This window comes from Colobus angolensis, unplaced genomic scaffold (genome assembly GCF_000951035.1).
Source record: "Colobus angolensis palliatus isolate OR3802 unplaced genomic scaffold, Cang.pa_1.0 Scaffold87, whole genome shotgun sequence".
In the NCBI taxonomy this organism is placed as follows: Eukaryota; Metazoa; Chordata; class Mammalia; order Primates; family Cercopithecidae; genus Colobus; species Colobus angolensis.
Genome location: NW_012122598.1, coordinates 1,115,936 through 1,130,528, shown reverse-complemented (window position 1 = coordinate 1,130,528; position 14,593 = coordinate 1,115,936). Strand labels below are relative to the sequence as shown.

Below are 14,593 nucleotides of genomic sequence, written 5' to 3'. Positions count from 1 at the left end.
CCTTCTTCCCTAGCTCTCCCCACCCTCCTCGGCCCCCTCTGGTCCCCGTCCTCCTTTCTCTCCTTCCCCCTCTCTCTCCAGGAGCGACTCTGGGTTAGCACAATTGAACTGGATTTACGAGCGAGAATGGGTAATTACATCCCCCATAAATTTTATGGCTTAGCTACTCTGGGCAGTCCGAGCCATGTGCTACGATCTGTTATGTATGTGTGAAAACTATGCTCGCTTTCTAAGGGCGCATAAATAATTCAGTGTCGTTACAATGAGGATTCCCCTCTTATTACACTACAAAGTCTTCAGCTTCCTTCAACTTCTTTATAACCCATTTAAGCTTGATGACTTTATTTCCACCACTCCCTCCTCCTGTTCCTCAGAGCTGAGGATGGGGGGTGGGGGGCGGGGTGCCTGCTGCCTCTGAACCCCACTATTTGCTTTTCCCCTCCCCATCCCCCAGTGAACCCCAATTATAACGGAGGGGAACCCAAGCGCTCGAGAACAGCCTACACCCGGCAGCAAGTCCTGGAATTAGAGAAAGAGTTTCATTACAACCGCTACCTGACCCGAAGGAGAAGGATCGAGATCGCCCACTCGCTGTGCCTCTCTGAGAGGCAGATCAAAATCTGGTTCCAAAACCGTCGCATGAAATGGAAGAAGGACCACCGACTCCCCAACACCAAAGTCAGATCAGCACCCCCGGCCGGCGCTGCGCCCAGCACCCTTTCGGCAGCTACCCCGGGTACTTCTGAAGACCACTCCCAGAGCGCCACGCCGCCGGAGCAGCAACGGGCAGAGGACATTACCAGGTTATAAAACATAACTCACACCCCTGCCCCCACCCCATGCCCCCACCCTCCCCTCACACACAAATTGACTCTTATTTATAGAATTTAATATATATATATATATCGGTTCTTTTCTCTCTTCCTCTCACCTTGTCCCTTGTCAGTTCCAAACAGACAAAACAGATAAACAACCAAGCCCCCTGCCCTCCTCTGCCTTCCACTGTTAAGGACCCTTTTAAGCATGTGATGTTGTCTTAGCATGGTACCTGCTGGGTGTTTTTTTTTTTTTTTAAGGCCATTTGGGGGGTTATTTATTTTTTAAGAAAAAAACTACAAAAATTATATATTGCAAGGTGTGATAGTCTGGTTTGGGTGAATTTCAGGGGAAATGAGGAAAAGAAAAAAGGAAAAAGATTTTAAAGCCAATTCTCATCCTTCTCCTCCTCCTTCCTCCCCCCTCTTTCCTTAGGCCTTTTGCATTGAAAATGCACCAGGGGAGGTTAGTGAGGGGGAAGTCATTTTAAGGAGAACAAAGCTATGAAGTTCTTTTGTATTATTGTTGGGGGGGGGTGCGGGAGGAGAGGGGGCAAAGACAGCAGACAAAGCTAAATGCATCTGGAGAGCCTCTCAGAGCTGTTCAGTTTGAGGAGCCAAAAGAAAATCAAAATGAACTTTCTGTTCACAGAGGCAGTCTATAGGTAGAATCTCTCCCCACCCCCATCGTGGTTATTGTGTTTTTGGACTGAATTTACTTGATTATTGTAAAACTTGCAATAAAGAATTTTAGTGTTGATGTGAAATGCCCCGTGATCAATAATAAACCAGTGGATGTGAATTAGTTTTACGTCAATGTCTGATGGTTTCTTTTTATCCCCCTCCTTTCTCTGGCCTGGTAACATCCCATCTTCTCTATAGTTGCCTAAGTTTACTTTAAACAAACACACAAATCTTAGCTCTCCATTAGTCTTCCAATGTCCTTAGAAGAAACAGCAAAAGGGTTGGGGTATGGGATCTTCAGAAGAGGGGATGTGGAAGATTAAGGCTAATTTCTCCAGTCCCCTTGCTTCCCCCTGAGTCTGCAGAGAGGCCGGACTCCTCTGGGGGCACTTCAGTGGAGCTAAGGGTGGGGGGTGTCTCACTTTTCTATAGTTAGGTACAGTTTCTTCTTTCTGTATATTCTCTCTCTTCCCTTCTCCCTCCTCTGTGCTGAGTAGGCCTGCCTAATTTGTAGACAAGAGGGCAAGTTTAGGGAGTGGGAAGAAGAGTTTTTCATCTTCAGGGCTCTTTTGGGATGAGGGATTAAGGAAGACATCCCCTCAACATTTGAGTTCTTAAAAGAAGAAAGGTTTCGAGCTGGTGATTCTGAAGCAGCAAAGTGACCTATCAGGATGCCTTCTCTGTTTGTTTAGGCTTGGAAAAAGGGGTAAGGTGGAGGCCAGAGGCCTGCGAGTTACCCTTGTTATGGATAGGCCTCAAAGGTTGGTGCCTGGAGATAATAAAAGATTTTTACCTTTTTATTCTCTTCTATTATGGACCTGCCAGGTGTTGAGAAGAGACTTAGGGAGAGTCAAGGACCAACCTCTCTTTCTATAACCTCCCAGGTCCTGGCAGTGTATGGGGATGGCCTGAACAAGCCTCTCTGGCTGTAAAGAAATAAATTAATTAAATAAAATTGTTTCCTTGGGGCTAAAAAAGAAACAAAAAATCTTGCCTGGATTACCTGAATAATACATTCAAGCCAAAGGCTCCCAAACAATTCTGGTCTGAGAACCAGGCCTTAGCAAGGCCTGCTTAATTTTTTGCTTGTTTGTTAGGAGAAGGTGGGAGGAGGGCTGTTGGTGAGCTTCTTCTCAGATAATTTATCCATATTTCAAGAAGAAAGGCAATTGGAAGTAGAAGACAGAGGGAGAAGAGATCTAGGGCATGCAGGGAAGCCAGGGATACCCCTTCCCCTATCCCCAAATTCTGGAGTGAAAGGCAACAGCAGGACTAAGTTGTACAAATCACATTGGTGTGATTTGAATTTATTTCCTTTTGAACCACTTGCTGGATGTTACTTGCTGTGTGTGTGTGTGTGTGTATGTGTATGCATGCCCTCACAAGTGTGTGTGTTAGGGGGAATCTCTTAGTCCTTTAGGTCTACTTTTCCTCCCTCAGTGGTACCCTGGAGACAACAAAACATGCTGCCTACAGTGCGAGGAGGCAGGCCAACAATTATCTGGAGCTTTTTATATGATCAAGTGAATTAGGGGCCAAATCTAACTGTAGCCCCTATCGTCTTGAGGCGATTGCCCTTGGAACAGAAAAAGGGGGTTCTAGCTGCACTTGTGAAAAGGGAAGGAAGGTCTAAGGGCACCAGGGTGTCTTTTCAAGCCTGTAAAGGAGCTAAGATGGAAAGCAGGGAAGGGGTAAATTGAGATCCATGGTTCTTTCCTAAGTTTGCTCGTGTGACTTTCAGGGAGTTTATCCCTCTCCTCCCAAAAGTGGAAGAGATGAGAGTGAGGAGGGGGAAAATTACTACATTTTATTTCCTAAGTTTCTGCCTGAAATTGCTGAAGGAACACTCTAGTTGAGGAAAAGCAGCATAAAAGGTTTGGAACACTTATTTTATTTCCCCTTCTTTATGTCTTCTGTTTCTTCTCCTTCCTCTTCCCTCACATACATGGTCATTCTCTGTGTGTCTCCTTCTGTCCTTTATGGTCCAAAAAGGAGAAACATCAGAAATCTATAATTCTTGACAAATGAACCCAAACTAAAATCCCTTACACTTGAGTTTGAAGATTTTGTCCTCTGGCCTTCCCTCCAGTGGGCTCCATTTTCTCCCCTTTCCCCAAAGTTCTCCTTTGCCTTGGACTTCGACACCCAGAATGGCAGGGCAGGGTTGGGGGGGCCAATCTGGGCCGAAGGCCCCAAGCCCCAGCAGTCTTGGTCCCTGCTGCTCTGCCTGATGCTGCTACAGCCTCACTGGAAGCTGAGGGCTGAGCTTTTATTTAAGTTGGGTTGAGCAGTGGGGAAAGGCTGGGGGGGAGGACACAGCCCAGGTTCACGGGGAGGACACAGCATTTTCTCTCCCATTGCCTTTATATTCTGCAGCGCCTCTGACCTCTCCCCCACCCCCATCTCTGACCCTCCCAAGCCAGCCCTTGCTCAGCCCTGGTCTCCAGATAGGATGCCACTGCTTTTGTAGGACTGGGGATTTCTTGCCCAGAGTAATGGGAGAGGCAAGGCGCATGAATGCCTGTAAGTGCATTGTATCCCTCTCTCTTCAATGGCTAAGTAAAAAGAAGACGGGTGAAACGGCGACACCGATCTTCCAGGGTTCCTTCTCTCCAAGTGCCAGGAGATCCCCACAGGCCAAAGATCCCTTTGACACGTAAGTAGTTAGCACTCGGTCTGCTCTGGGGGCGAGGAGCACAAAAGTTTAAACTCTATTTGCCAGTCAATTTTTGTCACGATCCCCGGTGTTAGGGAGTGAAGGCGGGAAATCCAATTGTGAGCGGAGGGGTTCTGCTTGGAGAAAAAGACGTTTCTGTGCCGAGTCTGTGTACCTGGGGAGTAAAGAAATTTGGTCAAAAAAGAGAGAGAGAGTCTGAGAAAGTTAGACTGAGGGAAAAGGACTGGGGCACTTTCCCTGTCCGAGGGTCTCTTGCTGTTGTTTGTGTAAAGTTTCCTACGAAGTTTTCTCTGCAATCTGTGCTTCAGTTTTCTTTCTGCTTGGATTTGGCAGATTGAAATCCAGAGACAGCTTCCCACAGCTAGGGTTGTGTGTGTGTGTGTGTGTGTGTGTGTGTTGGGGGAGTGGTACGGAAGTGAAAACAATTAAAAGGTTTGCTGGGAGCTTGGGGCCAGGGTGTCCTTCTTTGCTTTTCTAGGATTAGGGGAGACTGACTCTGAAAGGGGCCCTTAAGATCAAGGGTGCTATGACCGGGAGGAGCAGTGCGCTGGAGCAACTGTACCATCTTTTTCTCTGCTTTTTGCCCAGTCGTGGGGGAGCATGCTATTGCACTCACAAAACCACCGCTCCGGGTTTTCCACAGCTTCTATCTGGCACTGTACCTATTGAGAGCTAATTTTAATTTAAATGTTCCACTTCCAAGAGACCCCTCTCAGGCTTGGAACGAGAGATGGAAGATGCCCGAACACCAGAACTCCAGCGGCCACCAGAGCAGAGGGAATATTTATTACCTCTCTGGATGTCATTACCTAAGAATACAATTTTATGAACTTCCTAATCTGTTAGTTTGATTTATCTGGATGGGCAGGAGCCCAAAACAAACATTTGGGGGATTTGGTAAAAAAAAAAAAAAAAAAAGTCTTTACCTCTTACCAATCTTGTTGATAGAGCTGACCACCCCTCTCAGCCTGCTTTTTCTGCACCCAGCATTGCCAGCCCCATTTTGATTTTTCTCCTGCAGCTTGTGGCTGCTCGGGTGTTGGAGTTTTAGCTGCCTCTTGATAATTAAAAATGGGGGCGGTGAACTCTGAACCACAGACCTGTGAGAAGCCCTGCAACATTTTAAAACCTGCACAGCTCAAGGAGCTCAGACCCCTTGGAGCTTGGGGAGCAGAAAGAAACTAAAGCCCATCTGGAGTTTGCTCATCGGCCCTCCAAGGTCAGGAGCCCTTGGGTCTCCCTCCAGTCCTCCGGGTTTTTCTTCTCTTCTCTCTGGTGTCAGTTCTGTAGCTCTTTGAAGGCAGGGCCAATCCAGCAGAGCCCACATGCAGGCCTGCCGGGATAAGGGCCTCTGCAACCCCATCTTCCTGCTTTTCCTTTCTGCCAGGCCTAGAGGATAAATCGGGGGGAAGGGAAGACAAGGATGGGTAGGGAATATCAGAGTATGTTTGAGGGTGAATACGTTACAGAGCCTAATAAAGAGGAAGGGACTATTTTAAATTTCCAGGCCCCATCAACAATTTTCAGATTCCTGAATAGGCAGCATCCTCTAGGGTCAGCTCTGCCTGCCTCCATGGGGTATGAGTGAAGCCAGAAGAGTGTCCTCTCTACTCACTCCTCCTTTCTGACTCCCTCTTCCCAGCATCAAGGATCGGGAAAGGAAAGTATACAGTATTTTAATTTCCAGGCAGAAAAAAAAAACCCTGGAACTGAGTGTGCAGGAGGCACTGCCAGATAGCCAAACCCTAGGTTCCACTCTGGAGGTCTGGCTTCCCGGGAAGCCTGGCCGCGAGAGAATGGGGCAAAATGTGACTGTCTTCATAGGGTGGGGGTGTCCCAGCTCCCCTTCTCACAGAGGCCGGGGTCTTGAGGGTCACGAAATGGGGCCAGCCCTGGCAAAGGCGAGGTTTCAGGGGCCGGCGGCAGCCAGGCTCCTCCTCCCGGTTCCACGCCGCGTCCGCCCTGGGCGCGGTGTCGCCTTCAGCTGGGTCACGACCCCGGGCTTGGGCGGACAATAGGGCGCGGGGCAGGGAGCGCGGGCTGCGTGGCCGGCTGAGCGGGTTCACTGCGTGGTGGGGTTCACTGCGCGGTGAACTCCGCTCGGCCTGAGGGTCTCGCCCTTTAGATCCCAGCCTCTCTTTTCTTCCTCCTATCTCACCTTCCATTTTTTTCGTGGAAAATTGAGAGGACCCTCAATCGCTGCTTGACTGATACCCTACTGCTACCACCTCCAAATAATGAGATTTCATTTTCTTTAGAAATGAAAAGATAGTTTCCTCCGAGATACAAGAGCAGGAAATGGGACCCTCTCAGGATCTCTGTGGGGATGGAGAGGGGAGATCTAGTTATCAGTAGAAGCGTTCTTATCAGCAGAAGCGTCTGGACCCGGGACTCAGGATGGCCCTGAAGAATCCCAGGCCATCAAACCAACAATCCCCTCCATCAGAGGAATTCCAGGCCACGAGTGTCCCCTTCTCCCCCAGTTATTGGGAGAATTGCCCTCTTTGGTTCCCTGGCCTTTGTCTCCGGATGTGGGGTTAGGCTTAGGGCTTTTGTAAAAGGGGAAACACTTCTCAAATCCGATGGGCAGGGACAGAGCTGGACGTGAGTCATTTGGGAGAAGTTCTCCAAGCTGGTCTGTTCTTGTTGAGGCCATCTCACCTCACCGCAGTGACAGCCTGGCTCTTATTTGAGGCTCTGCCCCTTTGGGTGGTACCATTGTGTTTGTAACTTTGTACACGTGGAGTCTTTCCATTCAGCTGGAATAGATTTTGGAAAATAAGGTTACTGAATGGGGCTTGAGTTTCAGCTGGAGGAACAAAAAGGCAGCCAGTTTAGAGAAAGGAAAACATGGGGGAGGGAGGCAAGGAATATTCGTAATACACACTTGCTTGGGCCTCCCCACCTCATCCCTATCCTGCCTGACCCAGCTCAGGTGTGATGCGGAGATGTGGGCCTCCCAGCTGGAAACCTCCTTTCAAGGATTCAGTCTGATAATGTCAAACCTTTCTGGAATGTGACTGCCTCCAGCCCTGTCTGTCTTTTATTGGCCATTTCAGAGTCTCTGCCTAGCATTTCTGCTGCTTTCCAAGTTCCATATTTCCTCCTGTCCTGGCCCTGGTTCCAATCCTTGGACTCCCTTCCAACCGTAAAAGCAGAAGAAGAACCAAAAGGTGGTAGGTGGCAGTCTGGGAGGGACAGCTGAGGTTCAAAAGTTCCTGGCTGAGCCTCCAGTCCGGGCCACCTCAGGGGCTGATCTGACCACTCCAGAGTGCCCCCTGGGCCAGCAGCAAATAGAACAAAATTTTATAGCCCGGGGCAGATGTTGGCTGAGTCATCTCACCCGGATTCCCCTTCATCTCTCTTCCACTGAAGAGGCTCCAATCTCCACTACACCTTTGTTCTCTTTCCTTTCCCCCTCCTCCCCCTTCTCTTCCTCTGTTTGATCCTGCCCACCTCCCAAATTGTTTCTTTAGATCTGAAAGCATCTGTTCCTGTCCGACCCTCCCCCAACACCCTCCTCTTTCTCCCTCCCTCCACCTCAAGCAGCCAAAAAGCCCCCAAATGGAAGGCCTGTGGCCTCTGACCTATTCTGATACACCAACGTCCAGATACCTTTGATGCCAAACCTTTAGGCCCCTCCCCAGTTACTTGTCTTTCATTCTACCAGCTGGAGAGGGTCCTGGAAGTGAATGAATTGAGTCTTGGCCCCTAGGGACAAGTCTCTTCTCTGCCTGGGACAATTATCCATTTTTCAGGTAAAAGCAAGGAGTCCAAGGTTGAAGGGTTTGGTGATGAACTATTTAGTCCCAGTCCTCTGCTGGGCTTTTGGGGGCTCTGGATTTTGAACATATCCATATTCTGACCATAGACAGGAGATGTCCTTTTCTAACCTCTACCTGGCTATTTCTTTTATCACCCCTTTCTGACCCTTCTCTTAATTGCAAAGTCATTTTCTGAGCAATAAAAAAGCCCCTCCAATCCCTCCCAGAATTCACTAATCTAAACTAGGAAGATCAAGGCAATTTCCATACTGTGAATATTGGAGTGCCTCTTTTCTCTGTTTTTCAAAAAATAAAAAAGAAACAAAAAATTACTCCCTCACCTCCTCCTTCCCTCCACTCATACCCACAGAATATATATAGAGTGTTGTATACCCAGTGGAGGTAGACAGTAGCCTGTCTTTTCCTCTTTTTAGTCAATCCACTTGGATCCAAGTTCAGATAATTCAGGCCCAAGGTCTTTGAACTCTGCTTGGTAGACCTGTCTCGAGCAAAAACCCGCTTTATGTCTCCAAGGCACCAGACTGGAATAATCCTTGTCCTGATGCCCACAGTTGAAAACTGGTAGAAGAGAGTAAACCTTTCTCATTCCCTTCCCTCCAGCTCCATCCTGAGATCCAGCCACTGCCTGGGATCCTACCTCCTCTTCCATCCTGGAAGAGCAGCAGTTGGCCAAGAGCCCCAGATTCATGCTCCCAGTGGCTTTGCTACCCAGTTTCCATGATGATGAGAGGCAAACTAACTACCTACCACTCCCAGTTCTTTCTTTCTGTCTCTCTCTCTCTGTCACACACACACACACACACACACACACACACAGGTTGGGCAGACCTGGACCAGCCCAGGATGTTGTTCTTGTCTGGGGGAACCTTACCTCAGGAGGATACAGGAGGTAGGAGCCTGAATTTTGTGATAGCATCTTTGCTAATTAGTTGGGAGAGAAGGCTGAATTGAATCCTTCTCTCTAGTCTATAATTTCACACAGACCTTTCTATACACATTTACCTAGAGGCATATCCTCAAAACATATGTGACACATACATTCAAGGACCTTAACATACTTATGTTTTATTTGTTCTGTTCACATGTGCATGGGTAGGTGACTTTGCTGAAGGTGATGGTGAGAGAGAGAGAGAGAGAGAGAGAGAGAGAGCGTGTGTGTGTCTGTATAGAGGTAATGAGTGACAGGAAATGACATCCCAACCAGAGCATCTATGAAGTGGGTTCTTTGACTTATCACTGATGTCACTGGTGCTGGAGGTTTTTGCTGTCCCCTTTTGCCCTTCAAACTGCTCCAAAAGGCCTGCCTCTTTGCTGCGACCATGTGGCCTAAGGTCTCACTCTTGATCCCATAATTTGGCTCCTTAGGCCTGGGGTGGCTAAAAAGGAATGAGGCAGGAGTCAGAAGACTCTCTAGAAGATCAGATCTCTCACTTAACCCTCTCACTTCTGTATCAAGGTTAATCAAAACCATGAACATTTATTTAACTCTCCAAACTATCCTATTTTGCCCATAGGTAGGACCTAGAAAACAACCACTCCACAATAGCAGCAACTGAAAAATAACTATCTCCTAGGGTTGTTCACTGCCTTACAGTGGTATTAGAGGATTAAATGGATTAATGCATGACTAGCACTTAGATTCTTGCTTAGAATAGAATAAGCTTTCAGTGAGTGCAATCTGTTATTATTAGTAACATCATCAGGCATTTTCTTAAGTGCTTGCTATATACCAGGCACTGGACTAGATTCATTGTCTCATTCAAGCCTTATCATAGCTCTGTAAGGAAGTTACTGTGTTCCTGTTTGACACAAAAGAAAGCTGAGTGAGCCTTGGGAGGATAAGGATGTACTCCACTGGCAGAGCCCAGACTCCAGTCAGATTTGCCTGGCCCCAGAGTGGGTGTTCTGAACCACTCCAATTCTTTGCTCATGATAGGCAAGGAGCATTGGTGAGAATATGGGGGTCGTGTCAGCCGAGGGCAAGCAGGACCTAGATTAGCTTGGGCTTTGCTACCTGGCTTGGTCTCACCTAGGCAGATTCTTGTTCTCATCAACACCAGGCTCCAATCCAGTGGTTCTCAAACTTTTTGATCTCAAGACCCCTTTACACTTTTAAAAATTATTAGAGTTTCAGGCCTGGTGCAGTGGCTCATGCCTGTAATCCCAGCACTTTGGGAGGCCAAGGCGGGTGGATCACGAGGTCAAGAGATTGAGACCATCCTGGCCAACATGGTGAAACCCTGTCTCTACTAAAAATACAAAGAATTAACTAGGCATGGTGGCAGGCAACTGTATTCCCAGCTACTTGGAAGGCTGAGGTAGAAGAATGGTTTGAACTCGGCAGGCTGAAGTTGCAGTGAGCCGAGATCGTGCCATTGCACTCCAACCTAGGCAAAAAGAGCGAAACTCCATCTCAAAAAAAAAAAAAATTATATGAGTTTCAAGGAGCTTTTGTTTACCATTTTAAAATTGTTTACAAAGTAATAAACACTACATGTTAAAATAACTTTTATGACAAAACTATATTTTCCCAAACAATTTAGTGTAAAGAATATCATTATTTCACATTTTTGCAAATCTCTTTAATGTCTAGCTTGATAGAAGAAAGATTCTCATATCTGTTTCTGCATTCAGTTTATTTTGATATGCTGTTTTGGTTGAAGTATCTGAAGTACACAGCCTCATATGCAGACATATAACCGAGGCAGGAAGGACCTGCAGACCTCCTCAAAGGGTCTCTGGGATCCCCAGGGATTCTTAGACTACAGTTTAAGAACCACCGAGCTAACCAACTATGATAAACAGCAGAAGCCACTATAATAATATGATTGGACACCCTTTTAGCTCTTTAGTGGTGCTTCTGACTACAAAACTCACCATCATTTCACTGTTTCGTGCTGTATTTAAATTGTATTATCTTAGGTAAGTTACTCAACTTTTCTATCTCATGGATAGATAGATATAGATAGACATGCTATGTGTGTCATAGGTGCATTATTCATTATTGTTTAGCTTGAGTGTATAGAGTAAAATATAAATTTATAGGTAAAATAGCTTTCACATGTTTAGCATTGTTTGAGGTGGGCAGCTTGACTATTAATGTCAATCTTTTTTTTTTCAGAAGGGGAAACTGAGCCAAAGAGGGTTGATGTGACTTGATGAGGATGACACAATCAGCAACTGGTGGGCAGTAGGCCAGAAATCCTGTCCTTTGACTTCTAGACCTATGCTCACCCTCTCAGAATCCCTCTCTATACAGACATGACTGCAAAACATGCCTGTGGAGGGTGGATGTGTGCCAGGCACAAACCATTTGTGAAGTATATATAATGTTTGTATTTATCTGAACATATTTACATCTGAGAGAAAAAATGTCTTGTACTCCTGCATGCAAAGTTACAGCTTTGCTTGGTACAAGGCATCAGCCTGCCAGTGTTTCTCTTTCCTCATCAGATTATCCATGTGTCTGTAGTTCTGGGCTGGATATGTCCACTGTTAGGGATACTCCTTCCTTCCAGGTCTCCTGCTGGTACATTCCCACTGAGAGCAGGTAGATAGCCCAGCTTGTCACATGAGCACACAGAACAGGCACACCTGAGGGTAGCAGTCTTGTCCCCTTCTTTTTCTTTTTCCTGTACATCATTTCTAACATACCTTTTCAAAAATTAGTGGTCTACAAGTATACAACCAAGGAAAGTATCGTTGTATGAGCTGAGGTGTAGATGTGTCTCTGCAGATGCAAATGTAGAACACTGAGTGCCCATATACCTGTCTAGGTAAGCCCTGAGTAAATGTATGAGCAACTGGGGTCTCAATTCTTTCATTAATCTGATAGGTATTTATTCACAAATTCTGTATTTTATGGCTGTATGAGGGTCATGTTTATGCAGGATCCTATGAGAAGAAGCCTCAGTGGGAAGTCAGTCTGTCTGAATTCTAGCCAAGCTTTCTGCTCCTACTTGCCTCAAGCAAATCATTTACCCAGTGAGAGCCTCCACTTCCTCATCCACATAACGGGGGGAAGTAATGATAGTCTCAGCTACATCTCGGGATGAGGAGTCTGGTGGGGAAATAGTAGGAGATGTCTGAGTGAGTATGATTCTTTCTTTCTTTCTCTTTTCTTTCTTTCTCTTTTCTTTCTTTCTTTCTTTTTTTTTTCCTTCTTTCTTTTCTTTTTTTAGATTTGGGGGTGGAATCTCACTATATTGCCCAGGCTGGCCTTAAACTCCTGGGCTCAAGCAATCCTCTCACCTCAGCCTCCCGAGTAGCTGGGACTACAGGCACTATGCCAAGCTTTAAGATTCTTTTCTTTTATGGAAAAGTCCAAACAAAATAGTAGAGAGTATAATATAATCAAACACTAGTAATATAATCATCATTTCACTTCAACAATGATCAGCCCACAGCCAGTCTAATTTCATCTATTCCCTACCCAACAGTACCTCTTACGTTTTGGAGCAAATTCCAGACATAAAATTTCTTATGTAGTAAACACTTCTGTGAATACCTTTAAAAGTTAAGTTTATTAATAACATAACCACAATATGATTATAATACCTACCTAAAATTTCTTAGCAAAACTCTTTAGTTTTTTTTTTTTTTTTTGGAGATGGAGTCTCACTCTGTCGCCCAAGCTGGAGTGCTGTGGCATGATCTTGGCTCGCTGAAACCTCCACTACCCAGGTTCAAGCAATTCTCCTGCCTCAGCCTCCCTAGTTTTTAAAGAGTAAAAAAGATCTAAGAAATGTTAAGTGGCTAACTCCCCTGTGTCTCATGCTCAGGGCTGATGAATGTCAATAAGAGAAAATAAGAATGGCGAGAAAAGGATGAACTTTCCTTTTTTATTTTTTTCTTAAAATACCAGGCCACCCCTAGCTCCTCCCCTCTACTCATTAAGTCCATTACAATTGGGCTGAGAGGGGACCCTGGAGGTCTAATGTGGTGAAGGCAGCCAGAAGGCATCCTCAGAAGACACTGCAGACCTCATCTTGGATGAAAATCGGAGTGAACCAGAAGGAATCTGAGCTGAGGGCCTGCCAAGCCATTCTCCCGCATCAGATTTCTTCCTCGGCTTGCCAGGCATTTGAAAGACGTCTGAAGTCTCTTTGGAGTTACTAATCTCCAAAGACATGCAGATACATGTAATAGCATATAGAAACCCAAAAGGAGATTGCACAGAGACACAAGTAAACCCACCTGCCCATATACCAGCCATGTACAAACATATGCAAACACTCAGAGGCAGATGCAAATATACACATACAAACCAGCAAATTCAGGCATGCAGGAAAACAGAGATACAAACCCAAACACTCAAACATATATAAACTTTCAGGGATACAAACATGCAGGTTCTGGAACCAAATAGAAAAGCCCAGAGGTGTGAAAATATACTTTGAGACATTTTTACCACTGACCAGTTAACATGGCCAAGCTCCAAGTCTGGCTGACTCCTTCCCTCACATACCATCAAAAAGGCCAAATATTGACCAAAACTGTAATCTGAGTCACATTCATACAAATGTATATCTGGAATAAGTCATCCCAAGGCCTTTCCCCTGCCCTTATCAGCACAAGTTCTCTATCATTAGTGCTCTGTCTCCCCAAAAGGCAGGAATAAGAGTGGTGTGGTGTGGTACCATGTATGTGTGTGCATGTGTCCATACGAGACACATTTCTTCATTCTGCCAAGTCAACTTGGTGAAAAGGGGAAAGAACACTAGCCATGCACAGACCTCAAGTCCCTGCAGGCTGACAAGGGAGCATTGCTTTGCTTACCCTGTGCTACAGCTGTAGGTTGAACTGATTTTCCCCCAAACTGATTGACCCACATGAGTGTTTTGGCATCTTCTAGACATGACCTGGGGGTGCTTTCTCTGGGGCCCGAGAGAGGCCGTGTCAATTGTCTGGGGTTGATTCTTCTGAGTGAACTTGCCAATTAATTAAAAGAATGAAGGTGATAGAACTGGCCGGATCAGGTTGTTGGCTAGGCATTACATGGCCATGGAGTGATACTGAGTCAAAAAAGATGGGCAGAATCTGACAGTTTTAAAACAAGATCCATCAATAGATGGAGATAAACCAGTGGGGCTATTTAACACTGTGCTCAGGAAAATCAGTCAACTGACTAAAATGTTCTCATTTCAACCAATTTTTGTGAGATGCAGCAGAAGCAACAGCATCTGAGAGTCAAGGGACCCAAGTGTGTTTGCATTGAAAGCTGGATCTACACTGGCATTTAGGGTAAGGGAAAGGTGTGTAAATGACTGTAGATTTGGGAGGATAAAATGTGAGTGTGTATCAGGCACTTAAAACTATTATCATTGGCAAGAAAGAAAAAGCTGTATAGTGGATTGAGGCTTTTTCTTTATATGGAATCACAGAATGCTAGATATTGAAGGGACCTTAGAGTTCATGGGGAAACTGAGGCTTAGAGAGTTTTAAATGACTTGTCCAAGGTCATACAGCGAGTAAATGACTGAGACACATTTAGACACCATATTAGTTTGCTTGGACTGCCGTAACAAGTACCAAAGCAAGGACGGCTCAAACAACCGAAATTTATTTTCTTATAGTTCTGGAGGCTAGAAGTCCAAGATCAAGGTGTTGGCAGGGTTTAGTTTCTTCTGAGG

At 45.9% G+C, this 14,593-nt stretch overlaps 1 protein-coding gene across 2 annotated transcripts in view; it reads left to right on the top strand.

Annotated features, from left to right (window-relative positions):
• The window catches only part of HOXC4 (homeobox C4), a 39,241-nt gene extending 37,615 nt beyond the window's left edge, over positions 1-1,626 (top strand). For both annotated transcript variants that reach the window (XM_011930481.1, XM_011930482.1), the window contains one exon: positions 455-1,626. In XM_011930481.1, coding sequence (XP_011785871.1) covers positions 455-810 — 356 coding nt within the window. In that variant the 3' untranslated portion in view covers positions 811-1,626. The remainder of the gene's footprint in view (positions 1-454) is intronic.
• Positions 1,627-14,593: the final 12,967 nt, after the last annotated feature.